The sequence below is a fragment of the Castor canadensis genome, chromosome 10, assembly GCF_047511655.1.
Source record: "Castor canadensis chromosome 10, mCasCan1.hap1v2, whole genome shotgun sequence".
In the NCBI taxonomy this organism is placed as follows: Eukaryota; Metazoa; Chordata; class Mammalia; order Rodentia; family Castoridae; genus Castor; species Castor canadensis.
This window is the reverse complement of record NC_133395.1, coordinates 81,032,780-81,049,083: the sequence shown is the minus strand read 5'-3', so window position 1 is coordinate 81,049,083 and position 16,304 is coordinate 81,032,780. Positions and strand designations below refer to the sequence as shown.

Here is a 16,304-nt window from a genome sequence, read left to right as displayed (position 1 = left end):
GACCCGCCCCGCCCTTGGCACCCACGCGCCTCGTTGCGTTCTGCTGTCTGTGGTCTGCTGAGGTCCCCGGCCCAGACAGGCTCCCGGCCATGGCGTCCTCTGAGGCCGGCGGCGTGGTGATCGTTGGAAGGTAAAGGCCTCCGTCCCTGCGGGAGGGTGCAGCACCAGCCTTTGCCCTGGCAGCCCCAAGGAGCTTGCGAGGCTTGGAGAGGCGTCCAGGGCAGCGGCGGAGGCCTGGCAGGCGGAAGCACCCCGTGTGGTGCTGGTTCTGAAGACCTGGGGTTGTGCGGGATGACGCCGGGCCCCCTGGCTAATCTAACCCTTACACAGGTGCCGCGCAATTAGATATGTCCCCCTCCCTCCCGTACTGAGGTTCGAACTCAGGGTCTCGCTCCTGTTAGGCAGGTGATTTACCACTGAGCCACGCCCCCAGCCCTTTGGGTATTTTTTCACATTTATGCCTCGCGGGCCTGTGACATCCTATTTAAGTCTGATGACTACAGGCACCTGCCACCTCTGCCTGGGCTGGCCTTGGCCGGCTGAGCATTCTGTATTAGTGAAACCAGTTCTGGCTGCGATCCCGCTGGAACTGTGTTCTTGTTCCAGTTTTACCAGTGAGAAAACTGGGGTCATAAATGACGGAGACCGGAGTAGCTCAGCTAGGAGAGTTAAAGCAAGGTTCTCAGGAACCCCTGTCCAGCGAATATTCCTAATTCGTGGACAAATGGTGTTTCCCGAAAGGAGAGGCGGTGTCAGTCGAACAGCCTAAATCCCACTGATTGCTGCTCCCACACCCCCTTTTTTTTTTTCCTCCTAATTGCTGCTTTTCTATTTAAGAAATGGGTGGGTCACGTGTAGCTATTCTATCAACATGTGAATACTTGTTACTGATAGTGAAAAACACCTTTTTGGTGGAGCTTAGGCTTGTGCATGTCCATTTATGCTTTTGGGGTGGTGGCAGGCCCGACACTCCCTCCCCTCATCAGTTTACAATCCAGTCTGGAGACCAAGTTCAAGGTCAGGGTTTTTCCTGTAGGGCTCCCTGAGGGAAGGCCTCAAGATGCTTGTCACTTGTTTTTCACATAGAACAGTGGTATTAACTGCACTTTTGTCCTTTCTGGATCTGTGGGTGTTTGTGGTCCAGGTGTGAGGAAATACAGAAAAGTGCACTTTGCACCTGTGGTGGTAATTATGCCTATCTTGCATTTTAGCCATGGAAGGTCAAGGGCTAGAGTTTTGCATATCTTACAGCTGGTGTTCTGATAGATGTTAAGTGCAGTACTGAGTTGATTATTCATTTTTTGGCTGTGGATGGTTCACAGTCTCCAGAGGAGTTGCAATTGGCAGTCAGTTTATTTCTGATTTCTTAAGGGATTTTGATGAGCAACCAGAAGAGGATTGGCAAACTGTAAGGATCATGGGAATTACCTGGGGTCTCAGCTTTTCCCTAATCTCCCTCTCTCTCTCACTAGCTCTTTCTTTCCTGGCCCCATACGTGATTTAACAAATGAGACTTGGAACACAAAATGATTTGTTAAAATCCTGGCTGACAAGGCATGGTGTTGCATGCCTGTAATTCTGAAACTGGACTTTTAGCCCCCAGGCCCAACTCCTGGGCCTCCTTCTCCATGTCAGGTCCCAGCACTGGCCTCAGGCCAAATAAAGAGGTCAGAAAACAGAGGGTTATTAAGTGGCCAAGGACACACCATGGGAAGAGATGTGAGCACTTCAGCCCATCTTCAGCCACCTTCAGAGCACAGACAAGCTTTAAATTTATTTTATTTTATGGTGGTACTTGAGTTTGAACAGATGCTTTACCACTTATACCACATCTCCAACCCCTGAGTTTTAGGGTTATATAGACAAGGAATTTGGGCAGGGGGAGAGGTATGCATAATTATTAAAGAGCCCTGGTCACAGTTGTGTTCCAGTAGATCATTCTCTCAGTCCTTATTTTGGGAGGGGTTCCAAACTCAGGATATACAAGTGATTGTGGCCCGGTAGGTGGACTGTCCTGTGGGTCTCTACTGCTTCTTTCCTTATGGGCAATTTTCTCCATCTGCCCTTGTAAACATGTTATGGATTTGTCCTGTCTTTCCTGGATTACACGATAGTGCAGGAGAGAATGACTTGGAACAAAGGACATAGATACAAAAGGGAGGTAGGGATGCCAGGCCTTTCTCCTGCTTGTGATTACTTCATGGACCCAAGTAAGAAGTCATTGCTTTTCAGCAAAATCAGTGTTTCAGCACCTGTTACAATTCCAGCCTATAACTCTAGCATTCGAAAGGTGGAGGCAGGAGGATGTCCAGTTTGAGGCCTGCCCGGGTGAGAGTCTGTCTCAAACAAAACAGAACCAAATCAAACAAAACCAACTGAGTTTCATTCATTTTTTGTTTTGTTTAGTTTTTTCTTAGAGACAGCATCTCCCTATGTAGCCCAGGCTGGTCTCAAACTCTTTATTTTCCTGCCTCAGCCTTACAAATGCTGGGATTACAGACATGTACCACCACACTTGGCTCTGGGTTTCATCCTTAGTCAAAATATATATATATATTGCCAGGTGCTGGTAGCTCATAGCTATAGTCCTAGCTACTCTGCAGGCAGAGATCAGGAGGATTGTGGTTCAAAGCCAACCTAGAAATAGTCAGAGAGATCCTATCTCAAAAATACCCATCACAGAAAAAGGCCTGGTGGAGTGACTCAAGTGGCCTGCCTAGCAAGCCTGAGGCCCTGAGTTCAAACCCCAGTACCATCAAAAAAAATTCAAAATACAAATATTTCAGTTTCAGGAACCCATTATGCCATGTTTTTTCCATCTTCTTGGTTTTTAGATTCTTTTAGATTAAAAGTATTTCTTAGAAATCATCTTGACTTACCTGTTTTCCTCAGAACCACTTAGCACTGTTACCCCTGTGAGCCCTCTCAGAATGGTGGGGGAAGAGTGGATCTTGAGCGATGAAGGGTGGGGAGATTGAGATTGGGTCCAGGACTGCAGGAAGAAAAAGAGGAAAATCTGGAAGGACAGCTTTTAGCAACAGTTGTGAATGTGAGCGTGGGAGGACATCTTGCATTCTTCTGTTAGCCTCACTTTTACATAACCCGGTTTCCAATCTCTGAAATATGAGTTTGGTGTTCATTTACATACTGTTGGGTGTTTGTAGGCCCAAATTTTAGGCCTTGAGCTGTTTGAAATAGAAACCTGCTGGGGAAGGGCCACATTGTGCTTGTTCCTGGTGCCTGACGGGCCCTTCTCCTCTCATATTCCAGGAGGCACACTCCTTCAGCACTCAGCTCAGGAACCAGCTCCTCCAAGAAAAATTCTGCTTCTGGAACCTTCCCCTTAGTGTAGAAACTGGGCCCCTGTTTGTGTATCTACCATACCTGGTCCCAATGCACAGATGGTTGAGTGTTTATCACGGAGATTGCATGTATATACGTTGATGTTTTCCCTGGGGAGGATGTTGTTTTATGTCAAGCAAGGGGTCCTATGCACTAGAATCATTTTTAAGACTCCCAGAATTTTATTTTGAGTGAATACTTACATTTTTTTATAAGAACCTCTGTGGGGTGCATATTTTCTTCAAAGTGCTATTCTAGGTATTTTCCTGCAAATTTTTCTATTACTTTTTCCACAGTCAAAACCTCAGGATCCCCTAGCTGCCTCTGAGTCAGCTCAAACACTCATGTGCCCTTCCTAGGAAACATTTGAGAGCTCATACTGGCACAATTTCCATGGTTGACTTAGATCAGGAGCATCCAATGGAAAGATAGCTTGAAAAGTATCTAGAGTGGGTTTATTTGAAGTTAACTGGACCAGTGTTATTACTTAGCCTTTCTCCGCAGCGGCTTTGCTGCTGTGTAATAGAATGAATGTTCACCTGTAGTGACTGAGATTTACACATTTTGAAGCTTTAAGGTATATCAGAATGCAAAGGACTTTGAATTATCTGTATCACTGGCTGTCATTATCTGGTCACCAGGTATCTAGTGGTTTAGAAAGTTAATGGCATAGGCTCTGAGGACAGGAGGCTAATTATATTTGGGCTTAAAGTAAAGTAGTATTAGGGACAAGAAAGCTGAGGGAAACAAAGGCAAGGAATTCTCCAGCTCTGGGGTAGGGTCTGTGACCTCCATACCTCTATTAGATCAGTAGATTTCTAAAGGTGTATGTGTATAATGGCACAATCCATAATCCCAGCATTTGGGAGGATGAAGGCAGGAGGATAGGGAGTTTGAGGCCAGCCTAGACTATATAGTGAGACCCTATTCCAAAAAAAGTTCACTGTTTTTATTTGACCAAAGATATTCATTACCATGGAGTTCATTATTGTTTCTATTTTTTTAAATCAGGACTTGAACTCTCAATCCTACTGCCTCTGCCTCCTGAGATCTGGGATTACAGGTATGCCCTTGTGCCCAGCAACAGTGTCAGTTTTGATACAGGCTGTTAGACTGCCTTCCAGACACTCCACACCAGTTCCCTTCACTGGTGTGGGAGTGCCTATCTTCACGTAGCTTCAACAGCTCTAAGTGCCAGTTTTCACTGTCATTCTGATGTATAAGGTTTATTTGCCATTATTAGATTGATATGGTGTTTTCTTGCTATTATTAGACTCAAGCAGTAGCATATGTCTTCAAGCTCATTTTAATTACAGTAGACCCTTGGAATCAGCAGGTATGTGGTTCCAAGGAACCCACGTTGGGGGATATAGAGTCAGTGCTGTTGGGCAGGTGCTTGATTCATGTTTCCCATAATGCCACACAACTTCTGCTAAATAAGTACCTCTCAACAGATCTCAAATAATTCTGTCACTCCATTCAAGCACTTTCATAGTAAGGCGAGGTGACCGTACCTGGTTTCTATCCCCTTTTTATATGGTGTATTCATCTTTCTCTTCAGGACTTACAGGAAGTTTTCTATATTTATGGTATAAATATTATTTCCTTTTGGAAACCTTGCCTTATGTTGATTTTTTTTTTAAACAACAAACAGCGTTACTAAGATCATTTAGTGAATTTCAGAACCAGTACTCAAACATGAGGAGCCTTGTGGCCTGGGGGTATGAACATGTCTTTGATGAAAACCAGTGCTCTAATGTAATTCTCTCTTTCCCTTCAAAGCTCCCTGAACCCTCTGCATTTATAAGTGGAGAAGTCAAGCTTTCTTGGGCATGTAACTGACTTCTGTAAGATCAGACTGTTAGTGGAACATGTGAGGCTCCAGGGAGGAGATCTACAAAGGGAGGAGGCCTCCTCCTGGCCCTTGGGTTCCAAGTTCATGATGTTACAAAAAAGAGTTTTAGGACATGTTGAGGTAGAAACCAAGAAGGTTTATTAATAAAGCAAAGAAAAAGAAAGATAGAAACATAGTGCACAGCCTAGACACATCTGATAACAGGAGCAACGAGTGCTCTAACATCAAGAGAGTTCTCTTTTTTTTGGTGGCACTGGAGTTTGAACTCAAGGACTTATGCTTGCTAGACAGGTGCTCTACCACTTGAAATACCAGCCCTTTTTTTGTGTTGGATATTTTCCAGATAGGGCACGACCTATTTGCCTGGGCTGGCCTTGAACCACGATCCTCCTGATCACTGCCTCCTGAGTCGCTAGGATTATAGACTACAGACATGAGCCACTTGTGCCCGGCTACCCTTCACCTTCTTTGACTTTGACAGGTTTCAGTATTCCATATCCATACATGTATAGAAAGTATATCAACCATGTTCACCCTCCTTTACCCTCCAATTCCCACTAGGACCCTCCCCTTAACATGACCTGTTTCGCATTCCTGTCCTTCGTTGTTTAAGAACACTAGATAATTGTTTATGTACACTGCTCATTAGAAAAATAATGCAATCCAGGTGAGCGATTGAATGTTCTAGCATTAAGGAAGTAAAATGAAACAGAAAAGCCAGGCATGGTGGTGCATGTCTGTATTCTCAATGCTTGGGTGGTTGAGGCAGGATTGTTAGGAGTTCAATGCCAGCCTAGACTATATAGTGAGACCATAACTTAAAAAAAAGAAGTAGGGGTAAGGGGAGTTGCTGGCCATGGAGAGCTCAGTGGTAAAGCCCTTGCCCAGCATGAAGGAGGCCCTGGGTTTGGTCCCTGCCCTGCCAAAAAACAACCAAACCACCACAAAAACCCTTTCCAAATATATTCCAAATTCAGGTGAAGGTGTAGGAGGAGATTTGCTTGATGAGAAGAACACCTTGTGGAAAGTCTTTGACCTTTAGCTTTTACAGCCAAGGGGAGGACCCCACCCTTCTTCCTTTGTGCAGCCTGCCAGCCTGCCCTCTCAGCCTCTGTAACTCCTTTTCATCAGACTATCCTCTCCCTTTCACAGTGTGCTCCTCTCATCCTCTCTGCCTCCACTCCAGCAGTACCAGCCTTGTCCACCTGGACCTTGCAAACATACCATTCCTCTGCTGGGGACACCCTTCTCCCACATACCTTCCTGGCTGGGCCCCTCACCCCCTTCAACTCTGCTGAGATGTCACCTCCCCAGTAAGACAGTCCCTAGTGGTACTTTAAAAATCTCTGCCTTGTAGTGCTGCTGTGCCTCTTCCCTGCTTTCTCTTTTTCCACAGCAGGAGTCCTTATTTAGTTTATCATGTGGCAGGAAGGCAGGGAGGAGGGAGGGAGATAATGAGAGACAATGAGTGCAACAGTGAAACAAACAAAACAGATTTGGGAAATGTCACCTGAGGTGAGACCAGAGAAGGGTCACCTCGCCCCAGATGTCAAAATGCTCAATGAAATAGTATGTGACCATGTATGGGACAAACTGTACCCCACCCCCCCATTTCTGTAACCTGCTCTGAACAGCATATAAGAAAAGCCCCCTTTGTTCTTGGGGCTCAGCCTTTGGATGCGAGTCCGCTGAGTTTGCAGGCTTGCTTAATAAACTTGCTTCCCGAAAGCTTTGGTGCCCCGTGTCTCTGAGCTGTCGTACAACAGTCATCCTGCCCACTGAAAGTTCCGTGCGACCGTGAACTGGCAGGGTGTCTAGCTTATCGGGGGCACTCCACCTCTCTCTCCAACCAGCTGCTGTTGCCCTCTTGTTAACCCCCTGGGAAGAGCCTTCTGACCGTTATCTAGTGTTTGTTCCTAACACACATCAGCTTTCTGTTGCCAGTGACTGGCACACTGTCCTTTGTGCCAGGAATACAAAGGTGAGCAGGGTCATACTGGTGCACAGAGCTCACCCTACCCAATAGACAAGACACAGATCCCTGCTGCTGGCATGCACTGCGACCCCTCTCACCTCCCTCCTGCACTCAGACATCTGTTGTCACCTCCTCAGTGATCTAGCAGTGCAAGACAACAGACACGGGTGCTTAATCTCCAGACCTGGCAAGGCTCGCGTTGGTCATTTGTTTCCCCCATGTCTTCATCCACTTTACACATGTAACATGGGATCTGCATAGAGTTGCTCCCAGGGAAAAGACTGTCTTGAGAAATAGGCCTTGGGTGGACTGAGACTGCCTTTTGAGACCCAATCCCCAGGAGAACAAAGGGACAAATGGTGAGGGTTGGAAGGGGATGACTGGAGCTGAGATGGAAAGAAAACTAAAATAATGTGATTTCTGCATCATGAAGAAAGTGCCTCTGTGCACTGTGAAGGGATAGACAAACCTTGTCCAAACTCATAGTCAGCCTTTTGAAGGATAATTTGGTTGTTCATTTAAAAAATGTTGCTTTTTGAATTTTTGCTTTTTGAAACAAGGCCTCACTGTGTAGCACAGGCTGGCCTCCAAACTCAAAGTCTTCCTACTTCAGCCTCCTGAGTGCTGGGATTGCAGGCATGAGCCACCACACCTGGTGTGAGTTTTTAATTGTGGTAAAATGCACACAAAACAAATTATGCCATGTTAACTATCTTTAGGTGTGCAGCTCAGTGGTGTTAAATGCATTCACATTGTAGTCATTGTCACCAGAACTTTCTCATCTTACAACACAGAAGCTCTGTACTCCTTCCCCTGGGGGTCTCTGGTACCCATCACTGTACTTTCTGTTTCTATGTATTTGACTACTATAGATCATTCATACTAACTGAAACCATCTAGTATTTGTCCTTGTGTGACTGGCTTATTTCATGATTTGAACTCAAGGCCTTGTACTTGCCTGGCAGGCACACTACCATTTGAGAAATCCCCAACCCTTTTTTGGCTTTAGTTATTTTTCAGATAGAATGTCATGCTCTTTGCCCAGGCTAGCATTGGACTGTGATCTGCCTATCTGTGCCTCCCCACTAGTATTATTACAGACGATGCACCACCACTCCTGGGTTATTGATCAAGATGGCAATCTTGATAACTTTTTGCTCTGGCTGGCCTTGAACTGTGATCCTCCCGAGTAGGTGGGATTACAGCAGTGAGACATTGTGTCTGTCCTTTCATTTTCTTTTTTTCCCTTCCTTCCTTCGTTTCTTGGCAGTACTGGGGTTTGAACTCAAGGCTTTGTACTTGCCAGGCAGGTGCTCTACCTCTTGAGCCATGCCCTCAACCCCTTTCTTTTAAAGACTGAATAAATTAGTGTTAACTTTAGACAGAGTGCAAGAGGCCAAATATAGATGGTGGTTCTTTGTATTACTTCCTGGTAACCCCTCCATTACGTTAAATGTATGTTGGTTTTCCCTTTGTCCTTTTACTCAACCAAATTCAAGTAGAAGTGCTTTGTATTTACATGGCAGAGTTAGTCTTCAAAGCGTGCTCATTAATGATAATATGAATAACATTGGCTGTTTCCATGGCTTCCACATCTGTTGATTCAGACAACCATGGATTGAAATTATGTGGGAGAAAATGGTGTCTGTACTGAACGTGTACAGACGTTTTATTGTCATTCTCTAAACAGCACAATGTGATCATTGTATCACATTTACGTTGTGTTAGCTATTGAGTAACATAGAGATTATTTCTACAGGAGGCAGTGCTTAGGTTATATGCGAGTACTACACCGAGCCATTTTACATAAGGAACTCGAGCACGTATACGGGTGGTGGCAGGGTCCTGGAACCAACCCCTCCTTGACACCGAGGGTCCACTGAACATGTCGCTTCTCTTTTGACTCGTCTAGACTGACAGCTTCTCAGACTTGCCTTGCTTTTGATGACCTCAACAATTTTGAGGAGTGCTGATTTGGTAGTTACAGAATGGCCCTCTGTTGACTTGTTTAACATTTGTTGCATGATCGGGGTTATGGGAGGAAGATCACAGGGGTAAAGTGCCGTTCTCATCACGTTTCAAGGGAACAGACCGTCAGCATGACTCGCCGCTGTGGAAACTGACCCTGGGCACCTGGCAGAGACGGTGTTTGTCAGGTGTCTCCACTGCCAGTTACTCTGTTTCCCCTTTCCATACTGTGATTCTGCAGAATGGTGCTCTGCAGAGCCCGCATCTGCTAAAGGGTAGGGAGCGATGCTCCACCTCTCTGAGGGCCAAAATTTGGCTTCTTTAACATTTATTTATTTATTCAAATGTGTGTTTATTTCAGAATGAACTCATGGGTATTTACACCATACTGTGTGTTATAACCCAGCATGCTCTGTTGTGTTGCCCAAGTTGTTCCTGCTTTGGCTGTTAGGAGCACCTCTGATGGGCTTCCATGTCCCTCTGATGGGCACTGAGAGGGCCCTTCAGAGGGAAGATTGACACTTCTTCACTTTCCGATGCTCCGATGCCATGGACTGCTCCAGGCTCATCATGAATCTTTCCTGGCTTAGGCCTAGCATGAGGCATTTCTCAAGGAGTCCTATATTAGAAAACAAGATTTCACTCTAGACGTGTTCTGTTTCGTTGTTTTTAACCCTTTGAACAACCTGTGTTAATTTTTGTGACCTTTCTGTCTTTTCATTTTCTAGTAAGTCTGGAGCCGTGGGTGAAGTGAAGGGGTTAAGGGTGAGGGCTTGAGTTAGAGCACGATTAGCCTGTGTGGACTTAATCCTGTGGTGCCTCAGTCTTCCCATGATAAAATGGAAATGATAATAGCACCTACTTTGTAGGGCCATTATAAAGATTAAGAGTTAAGAACTGAAAAGTGCTGGCTAAGATGCAAAGGTGGCAGTGATTAATTGAGAAAGCCAGGGCAAATCTAGTTGTCCCTTGGGATCTATGGAGAATTGGTTCCAGGAGTCCCTGCATGTCCTCAAACCAATCAGTGCTCAAGTCCCTTCCATAGAGTAGTATTGGGGCCAAACCTGTCTGTATCCTCCTGTATACGTAAGCAAATCATCTCTAGATTTCTTTTTTCTTTTTTGGCAGTACTGGGATTTGAACTCAGGGCTTTGTGCTTGATAGAAGCTCTACCACTTGAGCCACACCTCCAGTACTAGATTTCTTATAATACCTACTATGACATAAATAGTTGCTACATTGTATTGTTTGAGGAATAATGACTGGAAGAAAAGGCTACATGTTCAGTATAGATGCAACCTTTTTCTTAATTTTTTTCCCTCTGTGGTGGGTTGAATTTTTTTTTTCCCTCTGTGGTGGGTTGACTCCACAGAAGAGGAATCTGTGAATACAGAGGGCTGACTTGGTGGTCTTCAAATTATGTGACTTATCTAAGACAGCAGGCTAAAGGGCCTTTGCCTAGGTGTCTTTGTCCCATGACACCCTGCCACCTCCTGTCATTTTTTTGTTTCAGAACATGAGTATGTGATGAATACCTGATATACTTGTGCTCTCTCTGGAATACCAGTGCTGGCACTGGAGTTAGGGGTTCAGGAGTTCCTAGGTAGAAACAGAACGTTTTAAATAAATACAGTTATTAAGATGTGTATTTTGTGTGTGTGTAGTGCTGGGGATTGAACAGGATCTGGTACATGCCAGGCATGCACTCTACCACTGAGCAATCCCAGTCTGAGACATGCACTGGAAGATACTGAATGTCCTAGAGCGGGATACCGCATGCTTTGTACATGCTTCTTTGGCACAAGTACTGAAAGCAGATTGACTGTGAACTTGACTTGAATCTGTCTTCATTTTCTCTCCTCAGTGGACTTATTGGACGGAGCTGGGCCATGTTGTTTGCCAGCGGAGGCTTCCAGGTGAAACTCTATGACATTGAGCAACAGCAGATAACAAGTGCCCTGGACAGCATCAGGTAGGCTGGCTGGTGCCTTCTGGGAGGAACTGGGGTGGCCCTGTTTCTCTTGGTCTTGTTTTTCAGACCTCAATTCATGATTGCTCCTCTTGATTGGATAGCTCTTGCAGTGCCTCTGAAATGACCAAGGCCAAGTTAAAGGTGACTGGAATGTGATTCCAACTGGAGAAGGAGCTCCCATTGTGAGGAAAGTCCCCTTCAGATTGAGAAGATGCAAGGGGGGAGTATGGAGGAGCCCAATGTGAATGTTCGGCTCAGTCCCTGATTTGTAGATGTCCTGTGTTGTGTCACATAGGGCTGGAGGACTGGGCTTCCTGCACTCACTGTGCTGGTCGAGCCCATGTCCAGCAGGTAATAGCCAGAGCTGCATGGGCATTGCCTTTTAGGAACAGTGCTTTTGAGCTTTGTCTTGATGTATGGTGGAATGATGGCAGCGCCCAAATGAAAACATCCGAGTTTTAGTTACGTTGTAGCACTCTTGTGAGAGAACAGACCTGGAGTTATTTATAAGGATGTAGAAGATGGCGGCAGCTGTGCTAGTTAATGTTCCAAGAGCAATAAAGTGACTGAATGCTGACCACTGAGTATAAGGGATAGTAGTCGGAGTGGGTAGAAGAATAGCAATCAAAGACAAAGACAGAGAGTAAGGGAGGTGGAAGGAAGGGGAGCTAAATTGTGGCAGCATGCTACAAGGCAGCAGCTCTCTTTGCATGGACATCACCTGTGGGGACTATCACTGAGCAAGCTGACATCTCACGTGGGCTTGGCTTAGCTAGCTATTATCCTTCTTTGAAAGCCATCCATGATACAACTTGAATTTGCCTTTTTTTTTTTGCAGCACTGGGATTTGAACTCAGAGCCTCATACTTGCTAGACAGGTGCTCTATCACTTGAGCTACTCTGCCAGCCCAAATTTGCCTTTTTGTGTAGCAAAAATATGCTTACTTCATCTAATTTTACTTTTTGAAAAGATTAATATGTAGGGTATGATAGTAGGTTGTGGGCATTAAGAAATGATATATTCTGGTTCAACTTTATAGTTTCATAGATTCAGAATCTGAACCCAGAGAAATTACTTCTTACGTAAGGTACAAATAGGCAGTGCCAAGATAAAATACCAATTGAAGAAACAAAAACCAAACAAATAAACACACCCAAATAAAACAACCAGAACAAAACCTCTCACACAGACTGGACCGTCTTAGAAGGAAATTGCTTGGCATTTCAGTACCTACTATGTTCCAGGCATGTGTACTAGTAATCTCTCCTTGTGCTTTGCAGTGCTGGGTATGGAATCCAGGGCCTTCCACATGCTAGGCAAGTGCTCTACCACCCAGCTGCCTCCTCAGCCCAAGCCTAGTAGTCTCAGTGTATTAAGTTCTTACAACAAACCTGATGAGGCAGATATTATGTGAAAACTCATGTTTATGAATGATGAGTAACCTGCTTAGTACACATAAAATTAGCAGTAACACATGATTCCAGCTCTGGCTCACTTCAAAGACATGTTAAGCAGCTTCAGCATCTGTCTGTAATATATGCTTTATAAATTCATCAAATATTATTTTTAATGTAATATTTGTTATATAGAAAAGCTAGATCATGGATGTGAGTTTAGGAAGAATAATAATGAACTGAAAACACGTGACCCTACCATTCAATATAAGGCCTAGACTGTTAGCAAGACCTCTTGTGTAGCTTTTGGCTGTCATCTCCCTCCCATCGGAAGTAACAGCTATGCTGTATTTTGTATTTACCATTTCCTTGCCTTGAAAACACTTTTACTGTATATATGAGTCCCTTGGCATTATGTTATTTGGCTGGCTCTTGTGCTTGATACAAATATTTTTGAGATTGTTCCAGGTTATTGTCTATAGTCATAGTATACAATTTTTCACTGCTATATCATATTCTACTTTGTGGATTATCTATAAATTATTTACCTATCATCCTCTTGATGAATATTATATCTTTTCCAGTTGAGGCTATCGTAAACAATGTTACCATTAATATTTTTGCATTTGTCTCCTGCAGGTTCCTACCTAAAAACGACATTGCTGGATTTTTTTTCCTGAAGGGTTTCTGAGGGTATAGACATTAGACCATCCAGAGCTGGATGGACTACCTTTCTGTCTTTTTTTTTTTTTTGAACTCAGGGCCTTACGCTTGCTAGGTGGGCATTCTACCACTTGAGCTACTCCATCAGCCCTTTTTTGTGTTGGGTATTTTTGATATAGGACCTTGCAAACTGCCTGGGCTGACCTCAGACCACAATCTTCCTGATCTCTGTTCTAAATAGCTAGGATCTCAATGGCACCTCACTCTTTTCTATCTTTTAACCTTTCTTTTCCCTGAGTTTTCTGGATACCCTGTGCAGATTTTTCTTCCAGTTCATCAATTCCATTTTTTAGCTTTGGCTAATCTGCTGTTTAAACCATCTATGGAGTTTATCTAAATAATTTTTCATTTTAAAAGTTTGTTTCTCTTTTCTCCAAATATACCTGCTCATTTCCAAGTCTCTTATTCTTTATAGTTACATTTTTTCATATTATCAAGTATATCATAAACAATTGCTTTGTAATGTGTATCTGATAATTCTAGTACATAAGAGTATGTTAGATCAGAATCATTCAAGTCAGATTCTGAGATGAGGGCGTCCAGGAAATATTTTATAAAGAAAGCGATCCTCGGAGAAATTGTATGGGATTTGAGGAGATAGGACAAAGGTGAATAAATAAGCTCCTGGTTCAAGAAGGCTCCATGGGAGTCGAGCATAGAGTATCCTGTGGTATGTCACTCCTTGAGTGAGATGCTGCAGGAGCATCTGTTGTTGGCTATGGGCCTTCCTGGATGCTATAAACTTCCAGGCATTTCTGGCTCTGGGTCCCAGGAGGACTCTGCAGAAGGGTAGGTGTGAACCTTTTGCAGCAGGTGCTCCAAAACTGGGGATAACTCATGCTAATGAGAGGGACCCAAAGGGCTCTGGTAGAGCACTGGTGGCCTTCACTGTGGTGCTTCACACTATATTGTGTGGTTTTAAATTGAAAAAAAAAAGAATTTTCTCATTTTTACTTTAATTCATTTGAAAATACTGGCTGAAGGCTGGGAAGCATGGCTCAAATGGTAGAATGCCTCCCTAGCAAGCCCATGGCCCCAAGTTCAAACCCCAGTAGCACTAAAAATACTGGTTGTGGGTATCTCCTGTATGCTGGGTGCATTTAAGCCTTGAGGATTAAGCAGTAAACACAGTAGATTAAGATTTCTGACTTGAAGGACTCATTAAATGGAGGGAAGGAAGGGTAAAGAAGTAGGTAATACAAAACATGGTATACTAACTAGAATAGGGATTGGCAACCAGAGCCAGCTGGCTAAATCTCACCTGTGGTGTTTTGTGTGTAGCTTTTAACAATTCTTAGTATTTTTTAGAAATAGTCTCTAGTTTTTAGAGCAGTTTTAGGTTTTCAGCAAACTAAGAGGAAGTTATAGAGATTTCCCACAGACACCCATCCCCATACAGTGTCCCCACCTTCAATGCCTCCTCCTGTGGTACCTTTGTTATAATGGGTGAAAATATATAAACACATCCTTATTGCTCAAGGTCCATAGTTGACCTTATGTTCACTCTTGGTGTATGTTCCATGGGTTGGATACATTTATACTGATATGTGTCCACCATTATAGTACCATACAGAATAGTTTCACTGCCCTAACACTCCTTTGTTCTCTATTCATCCTTCCTGCCCCAGCTCCTCCTGGTAACCACTAATCTGTTTTTTTTTTTTTTTTTAATGGGACTGAGGTTTGAACTCAGGGATTCATGCTTGCAAAGCAGGTGCTCTGCTGCTTGAGCCACACCTCCAGTCTAGTTTTCTCTCATTTTTGGAGATTGAGTCTCCTGAACTGTTTCCCCAGACTGGCCTTGAACCACAGTCCTCCTGGTTTCAGCCTCCCAAGTAGCTGGGATTACAGGCATGGGCCACCAGTGCAAGGTGCACCACTCATCTTTTTATTGTTTATTCATAGTTTGACTTTTTCCAGAATGTCAGATAGTTGGACCCACATAGTTTGTACCCCTTTCAGATTGAATTATTTTACTTGATAAAAACAATTTAATTTTCCTCCCTGTCTGTACATGGCTTCATAGATCGCTCATTACACTTCAGCACTGAATGTACTCTGTTGCCTGGATGTAAAGGGCATCTTTGTTGATCCCAAGCTTTGGGAATTACGAATAAAGCTTGCTGTAAATATTCATTGCAAATTCTTGAGTGGATATGTTTTCAACTCCTTTGAGTGGATACTAAGAATCACAGTTGTCAGCTGGAATGGTAAGAATGTATTTGGAGCTGGGCGCGGGTGGCTCACGCCTGTAATTCTAGCTTCTCAAGAGTCAGAGATCAGGAGGATCACGGTTTGAAGCCAGACCCAGGCAATGTAGTTCTTGAAACCGTATCTTGAAAAACCCATCAGAAAAAAGGACTGGTGGAGTGGCTCAAGGTGTAGGCCATTAGTTCAAACCCCAGTACCTGCCCCCCCCCCAAAATATATTTGGTTTGTAAGAAGCCAGTACCATTTCACTTGCCACCAGCAATAAGTGAGAGTTGCTGTTTCCTCACCACTGCTTGGTGCTAACAGTGTTATGGATTTTAGTGAGACTAATGTGTGTTCTTATTATAATTTGCTGATGCTGTGGGATCTTGATCATCTTTTTGTATGCTTATTTGCCATCTGTATATGTTCTTTGAGTTCTTTTTCTTTTCTCCCTTCTTTTCTTTCCCTCCCTCCTTCCTTCTACCCTCCCTCCCTTCTTTCCTTCTTCTTTCCCTCTCCTCCCCTCTCTCCCATCCCTCTTCTTCCCTCCTTTCCTTTTTTCCTTTTTATTGCTGCTGAGGATTGAACCTAAGATCTTGCACATACTAAACACATGCTTCACCACTGAGTTACACTCCAACCCCAAATTCTTGTATAAAAAAAAAAATAAAAAATTTTTAGCTTAATGGGAAATCTTGAAATTTTTCCTTGTTTGTTGTGACTTCCTGATGCATAAAAATTATTCTTATGCAGGATCCATTGGCTTTGTAAAGAGACCTTTCAGTGATTCTTCTCCACCATGGTATGGGAAGTAGAAGTCTTCAGAGAGGCTTTAATTTTAAGTCTCAGCAAAAACTGCTGAAAGCCATGTAGTCCTGCTG

General features: G+C 43.9%; 1 protein-coding gene across 5 annotated transcripts in view; it reads left to right on the top strand.

Annotated features, from left to right (window-relative positions):
- The window catches only part of Cryl1 (crystallin lambda 1), a 121,531-nt gene continuing 105,227 nt past the window's right edge, over nucleotides 1-16,304 (top strand). Inside the window, exons 1-3 of one of the 5 annotated variants that reach the window (XM_074043673.1) lie at nucleotides 27-130; nucleotides 4,354-4,405; nucleotides 11,005-11,112. In XM_074043673.1, the coding sequence (XP_073899774.1) occupies nucleotides 11,030-11,112 (83 nt within the window). In that variant the 5' untranslated portion in view covers nucleotides 27-130; nucleotides 4,354-4,405; nucleotides 11,005-11,029. Of the gene's footprint in view, nucleotides 131-1,277; nucleotides 1,409-4,353; nucleotides 4,406-11,004; nucleotides 11,113-16,304 lie in introns of those variants that run through there. The other 4 variants (XM_074043674.1, XM_020177707.2, XM_074043671.1 and 1 more) reach the window with 4 other exon arrangements.